Genomic DNA, 13,987 nt, shown 5'->3' on the forward strand with positions numbered 1-13,987 from the left:
GCTCCATTTTCCACATCCCTACACCTGGACGTGGGGCCCACAAACGCACAGCAACTGGTCAGATGAGATGGCATGAATACAAATAGTCCCCAAACCCACACGCCTACACACGAGCACACATGCACACACATGCACACACAGGCGATTATCACTTCTAACTTTAGTATTTGTACAACAATGTGAATGTGTAGTGAGAAAAGGAATTCTACTAATTATAGAAATTCAATACGCAGTTGGCTGTAAATGAACACAATACCACAATTTGTCTGAAAACTATAAACAAAGTCTATCACCAAAGTCAGTGTGCAACATAGCACAGGTTTTGAAGGCACCAAACCTGGTTCAGGTCTCACCCACAGCACCTAATAGTTCTCTGACTTTGGTTGGGCAGGTGACTCTCTCTGAGGCTTGGTATTTACCTATAAAGTGGGTATGGGTGGGTGGAAGAATCTCTGCCACTCAGAATTCAGGGAGATACCGCATGTCACGTGCTTAGCTCACGGGAGGTCTATTTTAAGGTGTGATAGTTTTAAAGAATGTTCACAAATTCTTTGGCAGCCATCCAGGGAATATGGGGTCTATGTCCCCAATATCTCTTCAAGTATGACTAGCAGAGTACCAGGGCCTGGCACTGGCATCGGCCTGGAAAGTTCTAGAATGGGGGTGCAGGGGAGTGCACACATGCAGATGTGTGAGCGGTCTGATTAGTTTTCCGTGGCTGCATCATGAATTAGCAACTGAACAGCTTAAAACCCCATCCCTTTATCAGCTCACAGTTCTGTGGGTCAGAAGTGCAGTCATGGCTTAGTTGGGTGTCCTGCTCAGAACGTTTGGGCCGGACTGAGTCCTTCCTCCTTTGGGGGCTCTAGGGGAAAATCCATGGCCAAGCTCATCCTCGTTCTCTGAATTCCATCTTCGAGGTTGTGGGTCTGAGGTCTCCATTTTCCTGCTGACTGGCAGCTGGCTGTCAGATCTTGAGTCCTCGATCTCTTTGCCACACGACTTTCCACCTCAAAGCCAGCAAAGGTTGAATCCTTGGGCCTCAAATTTCTGACTTCCTCTTTGGGGATCAGCCAGAGAAAACTCTCTGCTTTGAAGGATGCGAATGATTAGGTCAGGCCCACCTGGGTGATGTCCCTATTGTAGGGTGAGTTAAAGGCTAGAGAGCGTAACCTAATCAAGCAGGTGAAATCCATCACATTCACAGGCCCAGAGGTTGCACACATGGGTGTACAGCTTGAGAGGGCAGGGAACTTGAGGGTGGTGATTTTAGAATTCTTCCCACAGTAAGTGGATTGCTGCTTTGCTGCTGCTCCTGACAGCACACCTGGAGGCTCCTTAGAGCAATTCTTCCAGCTGGTCCGCACTCCCCTCCCCAACCTAGCTCAGTAACTTCAGGTGACCTTGGCAAAGAGAGGTTCATGAGACAGTGTGTGTGCACCTAATGGGGCACCACAGGGCTGGGATGGGGGACTTTCCAGTGGGGCTTCGCTGTCCCAATCCTTAGTATGCCACACCAACCAGCACCCGACTATCCGTGTTAGAAGGGGAACCCTACTCCGCGAGTGCCCTGCCTGACGAGTTTGACAAAAGTCTTGTGACTGCCACAGGGACTTCACCGGGATGATTCTTCAATGTTACCTCAATGTGACACCCACACTTTAAGGCTGGGAAAGCCTGTGTGACTCCGCTGCCCCTCTGCCATTGCTCTTCTTCCCTGACAGTGATGCTGTGTGGATGGCATTCTTTTATTCACACGTTTACTCAAGGAAACATTTACTGAGCACCTATGATATGTACATTCCAGAAAACACACGATCATCTGTCATCTGGATTTTTACAGTAGCCTCCCAGCTGGGCTTCCTTTTTCCACCTTCGTCCACACAGCTGTCTGAGGATCTTTTCCCAAAACGAACTTGCATAATGCTGCTGCTCCGTTCAAAACCCTGCAAGGGCTGTTCCACTCTGCAACACTAAAAGCCAGAGTCCTCACCTCAGCCTAAACGCCCCTGCTGCCCCTCTGATCTCATCTCCTGTCCATCTCTCTCCCCATCTGCTCTAGCCACGCTGGCTTGCTGCTCTCCCTCCTTCAGGCCAACCACACCTGCCTCAGGACCTTTGCACACACTGATCTCTCTTCTCATCTGCCTTCCCCCAGATATCTACAAGGCTCCCTTCCTTCAGAGCTCTGCAATCAATACCTTCTCAGGGGCATCTTCCCTGATCGCCCTCTATAAAGTGCATACACACCTCCCTTTTCATCTGCATCCTTCTTCCACAGCCTGACCACAATGTCACCTTCTGTACATTTACTTGCCTATTTGTCTGTCTGTCCCCACGAGAATATAAGCTCTACTAGGGCAGAGGCTGGTTTCTGTGCACCTCTACCCCTGCTGCATAGAACACTCCCTGGCACACAGCGGTGGATGAATGTGTTATAAGTAACCATGCTACGTGTTGTGCATAAAGAAATGAATAAGAAAAGATCCTTTAGATCCTTGCCTTTTGGGGAATTCCTAGTTGGGTGGCAGGAGAAGAGGTAGATGATCCCTGCACTGCCACAATTACAGGGGTGCTGCGGGAGCACTGGTGAGGGGCCCCAAGAATCAGAAAAGCCTTCCCGGCAGTGACAGTTGAGCCTGTCTTGGAGGATGAGTAAGAGGTGACTGGGGAGCCTCTCAGATCCCCCACTTGCCTTTTTCCTCTGCTCCTCTCACTGGCTGGTGGCTGTCTTCAATCCCCAGATGCAGCGAGTGACGTGGTTAGGAGGAGGAAGAGGTCAGATACACCCTGGGTTTCTGAGGGGCTGACTAGCTTGAGTTATGTGTGTTCTGGAGCCAATCACTGAGCCAGGAGATGGACTGAGCTCATTGGCCAGACTTGTGTCAACTTCTTCTCTGCGGGGGGTGGGGGGGGGACCATTCCTTTCCATTCAGGGACTGGGCCTGAGGGAGGGTTGTTTCCCAAAGGAGAATTTCAGTGCTATTTCCATAGGGGGAAATGAATGCCAGGCTGGCAAAACACCAGGGTCACCACATTTGTCCTTTTTCTTCACTTTCATCTTTTCATATCCCCGGTAGCCATATTCTTTGTTCTGTTCTGTTTTCGTGCACTCAGGACTTATCCCAAACTACATGTCAGAACCGTTTTTCTATGTCCAGGTCAGGGATAGCAGGGTGTGTGTGGGGTGGGTGTGCAGAGGGGAGGGTGTACGCAGACATGCTGTGCAGGAAGAGGTGGGTGAAGGTGTAGTGTCATCTCTGCTTCTGCACAGCGACGAATGGGCTTTCTAGTTATCACCACTGGCAAGATTACTTGTTCAGGGAAAAGATCCCATATCCAGAAAAATCAGCGTATAATGAACTTTTTTTTTTTGAAGAAACTGCTTGTTTTCTGTCATAGTCCATTCAAGCTGTAATAGCAAAATACTAAGACAGAGTGGTTTATAAACAATGGAAATTTACTTGTCACTGTTCTGGAGGCTGGACGTGTGAGATCATGGTGCCAGTACGACCGGGCGAGGGACCTCTTCTGGGTGGCAGACTTCTCATCGTATCCTCACGTGGAGAAAGGGGCTGAGAATCTCCCAGGATCTCTCCTACGGGCACTAATCCCATCATGAGGGCTCTGCCTTCATGACCTAACAGCCCCCTAAAGGCCACATCTCCTAATATAGCACCTTGGGCATTCGATTTTCAACATATGAATTTTGGAGAGACACAAACATTCAGCCTATAGCATTTACCTTGTTAAAGCTCTTTGTTTTGCTTCCCAAATGCTCCTCTGTCGTCTAACTGTAGAATGGCCAACCATCTAGGTTTGCCTGGAACTGAGGGGGGTTCCAAAGACATGGACAGTTTTAAAACTAGGTCAGTTTTGGCAAGGCAGAGATATTGTCACGCGGGAGACCCTGCGGGCACTATATTCTCTCTGGCGGCACTATACTCTCACTGGAGGCTGGATCCACACTGTCCGCAAACCGCCATCCACACTTGCCAGCCCAGCCGCCATCTTCTTGCTAGCCCCCATTCTTCCTCCTCTCCGCTAGCACACCACAGCAGTTATATTAGTGGCCAATGGCTCACTGGTTACAGCTGACGGCCAGCTAGCCACAGCTGATGGCCATGCAATCACAGTTGATGGCCATTTACTACCTGAGCCAGCACCTGTCTATGTGAGGCTGAGAGCCTGGAAACTACTTTCTGGGGCTCTGCCCCCACAGATATGAAAACAAACAAACAAACAAAAAAACCACTGAGTTTTTAGGACTTTTGGAATTGTAAAGTTTAGACATGTGTCGTGCGGGAGACCCCGCTCGCTGCACCATGTGTTGTGTGGGGCGGCCTGTGGGGTCTCAGCTCCCGCTCCCCACATAAGAACGCAGGATATGGTGAGGCCAAAAAGGAACACCCACGGAGCCATAGTTAGGAGAGTCATACCACTATAGTCTCACTGGAGGCTGGGTTCACACGACGTGCGACATGCTGTCCGCTTTTCTGCCTGCCGACTGACCAACTGACCAACCAACTGACCAACCAACGCAGCCGCAGCAAATATATCTGGGGCTAATTGGCTAACTGGTAACAGCTGATGGTCAATTAGCCACAGCTGATAGCCATCTACTACCCGAGCCAGCACCTTTCACGTGAGGCCGAGAGCCTGGAAACTGCTCTCTGGGACTCTGTCCCCACAATATGTACTCATAGACTGCTTTGATAAAGAACTGCATTGCATCCTATCAAAGGAAACCTGCACCTAGGTGCTGTGGGAAGAAATAATTAGCATCACCAGTTCCACAGGTAATTATACCTTGGTTGTAAAGTAAGCAAAACTTAGATTCACTACAATACTTTAATAGCCGATTTATTTTAAAATGCGTTCCTAATTATGTCCTCCTCTCTTTTGTTGTTAATCTCTAATATAAGGTATTTCATTGTGGGGACAGAGCCAGGAGTGCAGTGTCCAGGTTCTCGGCCTCACGTGGAAAGGTGCTGGCTCCGGTAGTAAATGGCCATCAACTGTGATTGGATGGCCATCAGCTGTGGCTAGTTGGCCGTCAGCTGTAACCAGTGAGCCATTGGCCACTAATATAACTGCCGTGGCTACACTAGCAGCAAAATGGGGGCTAGCAAGAAGATGGTGGCCGAGCAAGAAGATGGAGTGAGGGTTGCGGATTGTGTGGCTCCTGTTTCCTGTTTCTCCAACCCAGCTGCCAGGGAGACCATAGTGGTATGACTCCCCTATCTATGGCTCTGTGGGTGTTCCTTTTTGGCTTCACCATGTCCTGAGTTCTTATGTGGGGAGGGGGACCAGAGACCCCGCATGACACCCTGCGTGACATTCATCTTTGTTATTGATGTGAAACCCATGGAGGAAACTTTGCAAATCAAAATACTCAGATCAATGAATTATCATAAAGTGAAGACAGCCATATAGTCACGACCCAAAGGAACAGTGTTTAACAGAAAAAGAATGTCCAATTCTGGAAGAATTGATTTTTGTTCTCTAAGACATCAATCTTCTACACCTGGAATCTCTATGTTCCTTGAGCCACCTGAACAGATGTCTGCTAGTAGCTACCAGAATTCTGGGTATAGTATCAAAAGAAAATAGTCCAACCTCTGGTGAGCCTTGCAAATATAAACTGCTTTTTAGTGACGGAAAATGTAAGATAATTAGCATTTAAATGTTTTTTGATAAAAACAAGAGCATACACAAGTTCTTGACACAAGAACTTGACTGCACAAGTTCTTTCTTTTGGAAACCACTCCTATGGGTTTATTTGGCTACAGTGGCTATTCTTGATTCCAGTTTGCATGGAGGTGAAAGATAAACATAGATTATCTTTACATTACCAGCGATGCAGTGTTACAAATGTTGCCGAAGGTGATAGCTACAGTGTACAAGTCTACATATTTTCAGATGATTATTTTTTAAACAGCAAGAAATGGAGGCCATCTGACTGGAGTACATCACAGGCTCAGGGGAGCTGTGGAGGTCCCATGTGGGCACAAACCAATTAAGCTGGGCACTCACTGAAATTGCTTTCTCAGCCGGGATGGAGCATGATTGATCACAAATCAAACTCTGCACATGTTAGGCTGAGAGAGTTTACAGGTAAACCTGGCCCGAGGCCATGGCCACTGCATTTCGTTGGCTGAAATACATCAAGTGGCTAAGTGAGGGGGAAAGCCACTTAATTCCCTGCACAGGGAGGTCCTCCAGCTGGGTCTTGCAGTTATTCCACGCTTATGCTATGGGGGTAAAAAGGTGAAACTGGTCTTCATGCTCACGCCAGTTTCCTTGCAAACACCCCACATGAGCCCGCCTGGGAGGCCCGGGAGCTGAGAGCGCATGCGCGGCACGGGCCCCCCCTCCTGCTCTGAGACACAGGAGTGGCAGGAGGCGGAGCGCTGAAGCGCACGCGCGGCCACGAGGGCGGTACTTCCGGCCGGTGGAGGAGGGGTCTGCGGCCCACGGTGGGAGGAACGTGGGTAATATCCCCTATCCCGGATTGCCACCACGATCCTAACTCTCACCGGATCCGGGCAGCGTCCCCCACTGGGGCCCTTCCGTATGGCCCGGCACGTGTTCCTGACGGGGTCCCCAGGTAACCCGCCTGGGTCTCCGCCTCCGGGAGGCCGAGGGGTGGGCGTGGGGGCGCGCGGGGTGAGGGCGGCGGCCCCGGGGCTCCGGCTTCTGGCCGCTGAAGTTCCGAATTTAAATCACAGGCTTGGTAGTCTGAAGCCTGCGTATCCTTTCCCAGAAAATGGGACTTAAGTCCCTAGGATAGAGGACAAGCAATGCAGCCCGCTGTGGAAAGAAGCACAACTTGTGATGGGGGACATCTGGGCGTCTATGTCACGGTCGTGAACAGCCGGGTCCCGCGGCAGCAGTGATGCCGGGTTGTGATGTGCACCAGCGATGCTTCAGGGCACCTGCCCCAGCCGTGATTGATAGGAAGGGTCCGCTTTCTGTGCAGAGTCGCGCGGGGCTCTAGTCCCTTCATAATGAAAGGAAGCGGGGATTTCAGCTGGAGGTGGTGAAACTGAAAAGAGAACCTGTATTCCCGCATCCAAGTTCCCTGAGCCCTGAATTCGCTCCACGCATGAGGCTGCAGGTTGAAAAGCCTTGGTAGGTGGGAACCCCCTCTCAGACCCTGCCTCTGTGCCTGTCCCTCTAATACCTGCCGTTGGGCAAAGCCCTCGGTCCGGGGGCGGTGGAGTTCTCACCTTTGAATGGGATAGTGTGAGGGCAAATGAGAGACTAGAGGAGGCGATGCCTTTTAAATCAAGGTGCTACACGTGGGTAGGGCGGGACTAAAAGAAGAGGCAGGAAGATGGTGGCGCCTCTGATAGGCTAAGGGAGAAAGATGGGCGCAGAGTGGAGAAAGTGATTTCTTCAGCGCCTTTGCAAGGTGGGTCTAATGTTCAAGTTAGCTGTGAGTTCAGATATCAAAGACTGTAACCCTAGGCCTAGAATTCTGTCACTTTATTTTAATGATTATGTTTAGCAGCAAAGGCTGCACTTAATATCGCAAAGAATCCCGATATTGGAATCCCACTTTGGAATTTTTTTTCCGCCAGGCAATGAGGAAGTGATGAGGAGGAAGGTAGTTTGAGAACTTTCTAATATCCAAAGGTACTGGCTAATATTGCAAAGAACTGTCTTCTGAAAGTTGATTGGTCAGTCCTTTATTTGAGATTTGGAATGTAGTTTTCCCGCATGCTGGTCCCAAGACACCTGTGTGTCTCACAACAGGTGACCTGTTACTGTGATTGTACCTGCCTGAGTACTGGAGGTGGGTGGGGACAGGTGCTGGCCAGGCCAGCAGTGGTTCTTCTTTTTGTTTCCTACTTTATAAAAGTTTTATGTACACAGAGTTGAAAAGACTCAAATAATTCTACAGTACAGTTCTCTTATGTCTGTTCCCAAACCAACTCACCTTCTCCTTCTGCCCATCTTCCTACAGCAGTTATAATGTCATATTTAATGTCAGTTGTGAGTGTTTACAGTATCATGACTATGTAAAAGCTAATCACCCAAGAGCCATGTAGTAATATATAATTTCTTTTCTTTTTATGTACAACTTTTTTTCCCCTTTGGAATTCTTGTCTTTTTTTTTTTTTTCATTGACTTTAGTTTCTTTCCCACACCAACTCAAACCAAAACTGTTTGCTGCCTAAATTTACTCTACCTGTTCAGACCATCAGGTAATGTATCTTGTCAAAGGGATCACTTTTTGTTGTATATGTGTCAGTGCCCCACCTCGTCTCCTTGGCACTTAGCATTTTTCCCGGCTTCAGCTGTCCCACCTGTGACCCACCTTGGAGGGTTTTCTCAGGTCACTGGAGCCCACTCAGCCTGTGCACAGGGACAGGTCTGATGGGCCAAGGCCTTCCTGTCCCCCAGGAGCAGCCTCCAACCCATGACAGATGGAAGGAAACTCCCTGTGTCCTCACCCCTCAGACAGGATAACTCAGAGCCACGTGTCCAAGGCTGTCTCCTCAGATTCCCCAGTGGGACTGAGCTCCAGCTATTCACAGTGGTAACTTGCTTAATAATGCAGTTACCGCCTTACCAGCCTGTCTTTATCTCAGGGCCGACTTTATGGAGGATCTAGAACCAAAATAATTCTGGAGCGTTCTGACCTGCTTTTCACACTGAAATTACCCTTCAGAAAAATGCCAGTTTACCACTTGCCTGCATCAGAGAGATGCTTCAGCAGTTACCGAGGGACGCAGCTGGGCTTAGAACCTGACGCAGTCCTCCTGTTTGCCACCATGAGCATGTGGCTGGGACAACTCTGCTGCTGTTCATGTAACACAAGGCCAGATGCCATTGTTTGTGTGAGATGTGGAGGAGAGAAATGTGTGGGCAGCCATAAAAATACAGTTGACCGTGAACAACACAGGGGTAAGGGTGCTGACTGCCCTCGCACTGGAAAGTCCGTATAGAACTTAAGTCAACCCTCTGCATGTGTGGATTCCTAACCGCCAGTTGACCCTTGAAGGATGCGGGTTTGAAGTACTCGGGTCAATCAAAAATATTCCACCTGTAAGTGGACCTGCCCAGTTAGAACTGTAATATTATTACCACCCCTGTGCTATCTCAAAATTAGCCCTGTTGAAGACCTGCTACAAGTTTTCTCTGTTTTTCCAGTTTTGGGGTAATTATTATGCCACTGACTTAAGTGTATGTGGGAACAAGGCTCATATAAACAGTCATGGTGACAGATAAAGGCCCTTGTTAAAATGTATGGTCCTTACTAGTTGTGTGACCTTGGGTAAGTTACCTTACCTCTCTGTGCCTCAGTTTCTTCATCTGTAAAACAAGGACAAGAATGGTAACTACCTCAGAGGATGGTTGAGAGGATTTAACCAAGAAAATGCTTGTGAAGCATGCTAGAGCAGCGCCTGGCTCCATGTCAGTGGTCAGTGCTGTTTTACAAGGTGGTACCTGTTGGTGCTGATAAACACACAAGAGTTAGCATAGTCAACAGACAGGCTGGGAGGAAAGGAAGCATCAGAGGTGAGCAGGATGAGGGCGTGGAGGCATGCAGTTACAATTTGGGAAGGGTTGGGTCAAGCTGAAGGAATACTTAGGGACACTGGAGGAGGTGATAGAAGGGGTTGTCAGCCTGATACCATTGTTCTTGTGAAAAAGTGTAAACACTGCTGTTTGTAGGCGGTTCGTAGTGTTGAAGAGATGTTTTCAGGAGCCACAGCAACGTTAATCCACTGGAGTGAGTGGTTTTCCCGTGGTTGAATGTACGTCAGAGTGTCTTGAAGGTTGAAGTCCTGGTTTAAAGTGCCTAGCCTTTGACCCGAGCATGACCAGTTTTATTTCCTAGGTGAAAGAGTGTGGCCACCCAAGAAAGAGAGCAAACCTAGGAGAAAATTAAGCTTGTCACATAAGATGCAAATGGCACTTGAGACTGGCATCAGAAAACTGCCAGTTGGTTCCAGGATTGTGTATGTGACAAAACTAATAATGTTTCAAAATTTGAAATAAAGATACCACTCATTTTTATTATGCTTATTTCTACTTGAAATTAAAAGTTTTAACACCTGGAGCAATCAGAATTAAAGTGAAGTTAATATTCAGAAAACCCATTTGCAGCCCATCTCTCCCCCACTGTGATTGCCTCTCATAGTCAATGAGCGCTGCCAGCGAGTGCTTTCTAATGGGCTTTTTTTTCCCCCTTTTTAGGAGTTGGAAAAACAACACTGATCCAGAAAGCCAGTGAGGTTTTAAAGTCCTCTGGTATTCCTGTCGATGGATTTTACACAGAAGAAGTCAGACAGGGAGGGAGAAGAATAGGATTCGATGTGGTCACCTTGTCCGGCCTGCGGGGACCTTTATCTAGAGTTGGGTACTGAGATTTCATTTCTATGGTGTTTTATTCCCCCTGGGCACAGGGTGAGCCATGTGATCTCTTCTGTCTTGAAGACTCTTAGGTCTGGGTGGATTTCTCGGAGAAAGGAAGCAGATTGAAATCATCATATGAAAAACAAAGCATAAAAATATCGTGTTTCACTTAAAACGGATTCCATTGAGGGATAAGCTCTCCTCACTTTGTGGTTCGTAGCGCTGTTTCTCGTACAACTTTTCAAAGATGGTGCACCAGCTCCTGGGAGCGTCCGGTTGGCCCCACCAAGGCGACTGGCAGGCGCACACAGGAGAGGACATGGATTCACATCAGCTTTGCACACCAGCACTTTCTGTGCAGGTGGCTTTTAAGGATGATTTAGCATGGGTGGAAGGCCAGAGGTTCAGTGATGCAGCCAAAAGCCAGAAACCAGTGCAGAGCTCTTTGAAAGAGAACTCATTGTCTTTTCATTCAGGTCAGAGCCTCTGCCAGGAAGACGGGAATGCCGAGTTGGGCAGTATGTGGTGGATGTGACGTCCTTTGAGCAGTTGGCACTTCCGGTCTTGAGGAATGTGAGTGTGTGCTTTCTGCCTCTTGAACCCACCTGTTCCTTGTGCATTGTGGGAATTGCTGGCCCTGGAGCAGAGGGCCTTGTGCTCTTACAGGGAGGCCAGTTTTGCATTTTATAGTTTTAAAGTCTTCAAGCGATTGATTCTTAATATACAACGTAATTTGCTGTCACTCTGAACCATAAGGAAGTTCTTTGTCACATAAATTCAGCACATAGGAATATTTTATATTGGGAGGGCTCTGCTGTCCAGCTACCAATGTGTCCAAAGATAAGTCTTTCCTCTATTTTCATTAAATACCTCAACCCGGTTTTCACAGCAGAACAAATAACCATTTAGGAAGGGAAAATGTTATATCAACATAATGGAGCACCTAAAACATTATATCACTGTATTACCTGTTATTTTTTTTTAACCAGCTTATTGATATATAATTCACATAACATACAATTCACCAATTTAAAATGTAGAATTTGATTTGTTTTTAGTATATTCACAGGATTGTGCAACCAATCATAATTTAATTGTAGAACATTTTCATCATCCCCAAAAGAAACTCCATACCCATTAAGCAGTCATTCCTCATTCCTGTGCCCTCCTTCCCCACCCCTGCCCCAGTCCCTGACAGCTCTACTGTAGATTTGCATATTCCAGACATTGTCTAAAAACGGAACCATACCGTATGTGGTCTTTTGTGACTAGCTTATTTCACATCGCATTGTTTTTTCACAGTTCATCTATATCGTAGCACCTATCAGAACTTCATTCCTTTTTATGGCTGAGTAGTATTGCATTATATGGATGTACCACTTTTATTTATCTGTTCATCAGTTGATGGCATTTGGATCGTTTCCACTTGTTGGCTGTTGTGAATAATGCTGCTCTGAACATTTGTGTACAAGTGTTTGGGTAGACATCCATTTTCCGTTCTCTTTGTATACACCTAGGAGTGGAAATGCTGGATCGTATGTTAATTCTACATACAACTTTTAGAGAAATTATCAGACTGTTTTCCAAACTAGTTACACCATTTTACATTCCTACCAGCAATGGATGAGGGTTCCAGTTTCTCCACATCCTTATCAACACCTATTATTGTATATCTTTTAAATTTTCATTCTAGTCGGTGAGAGGCAGTATCACATTGTGGTTTTGATTTGTGTTTCCCTCATGGCTGGTGATGCTGAGCATCTTCTCATATGTTAATTGGCCATTTGTACATCTTTGGGGAAATGTCTGTTCATTTCCTTTGCCCATTTTTTAGTTGGCTTAGTTGTCTTTTTATTACTGAGTTGTAAGATTCCCTTATAAGTTCTGAATACCAGTCTGTTATCAGATATATGATATATGAATTGCAAGTACATTCTTCCATTCTCTAGTTGTTTTCACATTCTTGATGGTGTCCTTTGAAGCACAAATGTTTTTAATTTTGAGAAATCCAGTTTATCCATTTTTCTTATGTTGTTTGTGTTTTTGGTGGTTTATCAAAAAAGGCTTTCTTTGCCTAATGCAGTTTCGTGAAGATTTATTCCTGTGTGTTCTCCTAGAAGTTTATAGTTTTACTATAAATTAGGCCTTTGATCTACTTTGAATTAATTTTTAGGTGCTCATATATGATATGAGGTATGGATCCAAATTCATTCTTTTGCATGTAAATATCCAGTTGTTCTACCACCATTTATTGAAAAGACTATTCTTTCTCCATTTTATTATCTTGGCACTCTTGTCAAATTCAATTGACCATAAAAGTAAGAATTAATTTTGGACTCTCAATTCTATTCCGTATATCCTTATGTCAATTTCATCTATTCTTATGTCAGTACCACACTGTCTTGATTACTGAAGCTAGGATTCTGATAAGGATTGTATTAAATCTGAAGATAAATTTGGGGAGTATTGTCATCTTAGCAATATTAAGACTTTTGATCCATGAACATGAGATGTCTTTTTATTTACTTAGATCTTTAATTTCTTTTCAACAATGTTGTTTTGTAGTTTCCAGTATACAAGTCTCAACGTGCCTTTACAAATAATATTATACCTTAGTATTATATACTTTTTGATGCTATTGTAAATGAAATTTACAGTGTCTTTTTAATTTCAAAACATTTACAAAATGTTTTCTTAATTTCATTTTTGGAACGTTCCTCACTAATGTATAGAAATACAATTGATTTTTGTAAATTGATCTCGTATCCTGCAAACTTGCTAAACTTGTTTATTAGTTCTAATAGTTTTTTTAGTGATTTCCTTAGAATTTTCTATATACAAAATCATGTCATCTGAAATAGAGATTGTTTTACTTCTTGCTTTCTACTTTGGATACCTTTTATTTCATTTTCTTGCCTAGTTTCCCTGGCTAGCGCCTCCAGTACAGTGTTGAATAAAAGTGGAGAGAGTGGACATTCTTGTTTTGGTCCTGATCTTTGGGAGAAAGCATTTTGTCTTTCATCATTAAGTATGATGTTAGCTTTGGGTTGTTTGTACTTGGCCATTACCAGGTGAAGGAAGGTACTTTTTATTCGTAGGTCTTTAGTGTTTTACAGTGAAGAAGTGTTGAGTTTTGTCAAATTATTTTTCTGCGTTTACGAGTCAAGGTGATTATGTGATTTTGTCCTTTATTAATATAGTGTATTACATTAATTGATTTTTTAATGTTAAACCAACTTTGCTTTCTTGGAATAAATCTCGTGTTTATTGTGTAGAATCCTTAGATATTGCTGGATTCCGCTTGCTAATTTCTTTTGAAGATTTCTGCATCTATATGCATAAGGGATGTGATCTGTAGCTTTCTTTTCTTGTGATGTCTTTTTTTGGCATCAGCGTAATACTGGTCTCATAGAATGAGTTGGGAAGTGTTCCTTCCTCTTTTAATTTTTGGAAGAGTCTTTAACGGATTGGTGTTAATTTTTTCTTTGAGTGTTTTATAGAATTCATCAGTGAAGCCATGTGGGCCTGGGCTTTTCTTCATGGGAAACTTTCTAATTACAAATTCAATCTCTTTACTTGTTACAGGTCTGCTGATTTTTAAAATTTCTTATTGAGT

At 45.3% G+C, this 13,987-nt stretch overlaps 1 protein-coding gene across 2 annotated transcripts in view; it reads left to right on the forward strand.

Annotated features, from left to right (window-relative positions):
- The first annotated feature begins 6,436 nt into the window (after positions 1-6,436).
- Positions 6,437-13,987, forward strand: part of NTPCR (nucleoside-triphosphatase, cancer-related) — a 29,765-nt gene continuing 22,214 nt past the window's right edge. For both annotated transcript variants that reach the window (XM_019712892.2, XM_019712893.2), the window contains exons 1-3: positions 6,437-6,610; positions 10,213-10,375; positions 10,848-10,944. In XM_019712892.2, coding sequence (XP_019568451.2) covers positions 6,577-6,610; positions 10,213-10,375; positions 10,848-10,944 — 294 coding nt within the window. In that variant the 5' untranslated portion in view covers positions 6,437-6,576. The remainder of the gene's footprint in view (positions 6,611-10,212; positions 10,376-10,847; positions 10,945-13,987) is intronic.

Source organism: Rhinolophus sinicus, linkage group LG12 (genome assembly GCF_036562045.2).
Source record: "Rhinolophus sinicus isolate RSC01 linkage group LG12, ASM3656204v1, whole genome shotgun sequence".
Classification (NCBI taxonomy): Eukaryota; Metazoa; Chordata; class Mammalia; order Chiroptera; family Rhinolophidae; genus Rhinolophus; species Rhinolophus sinicus.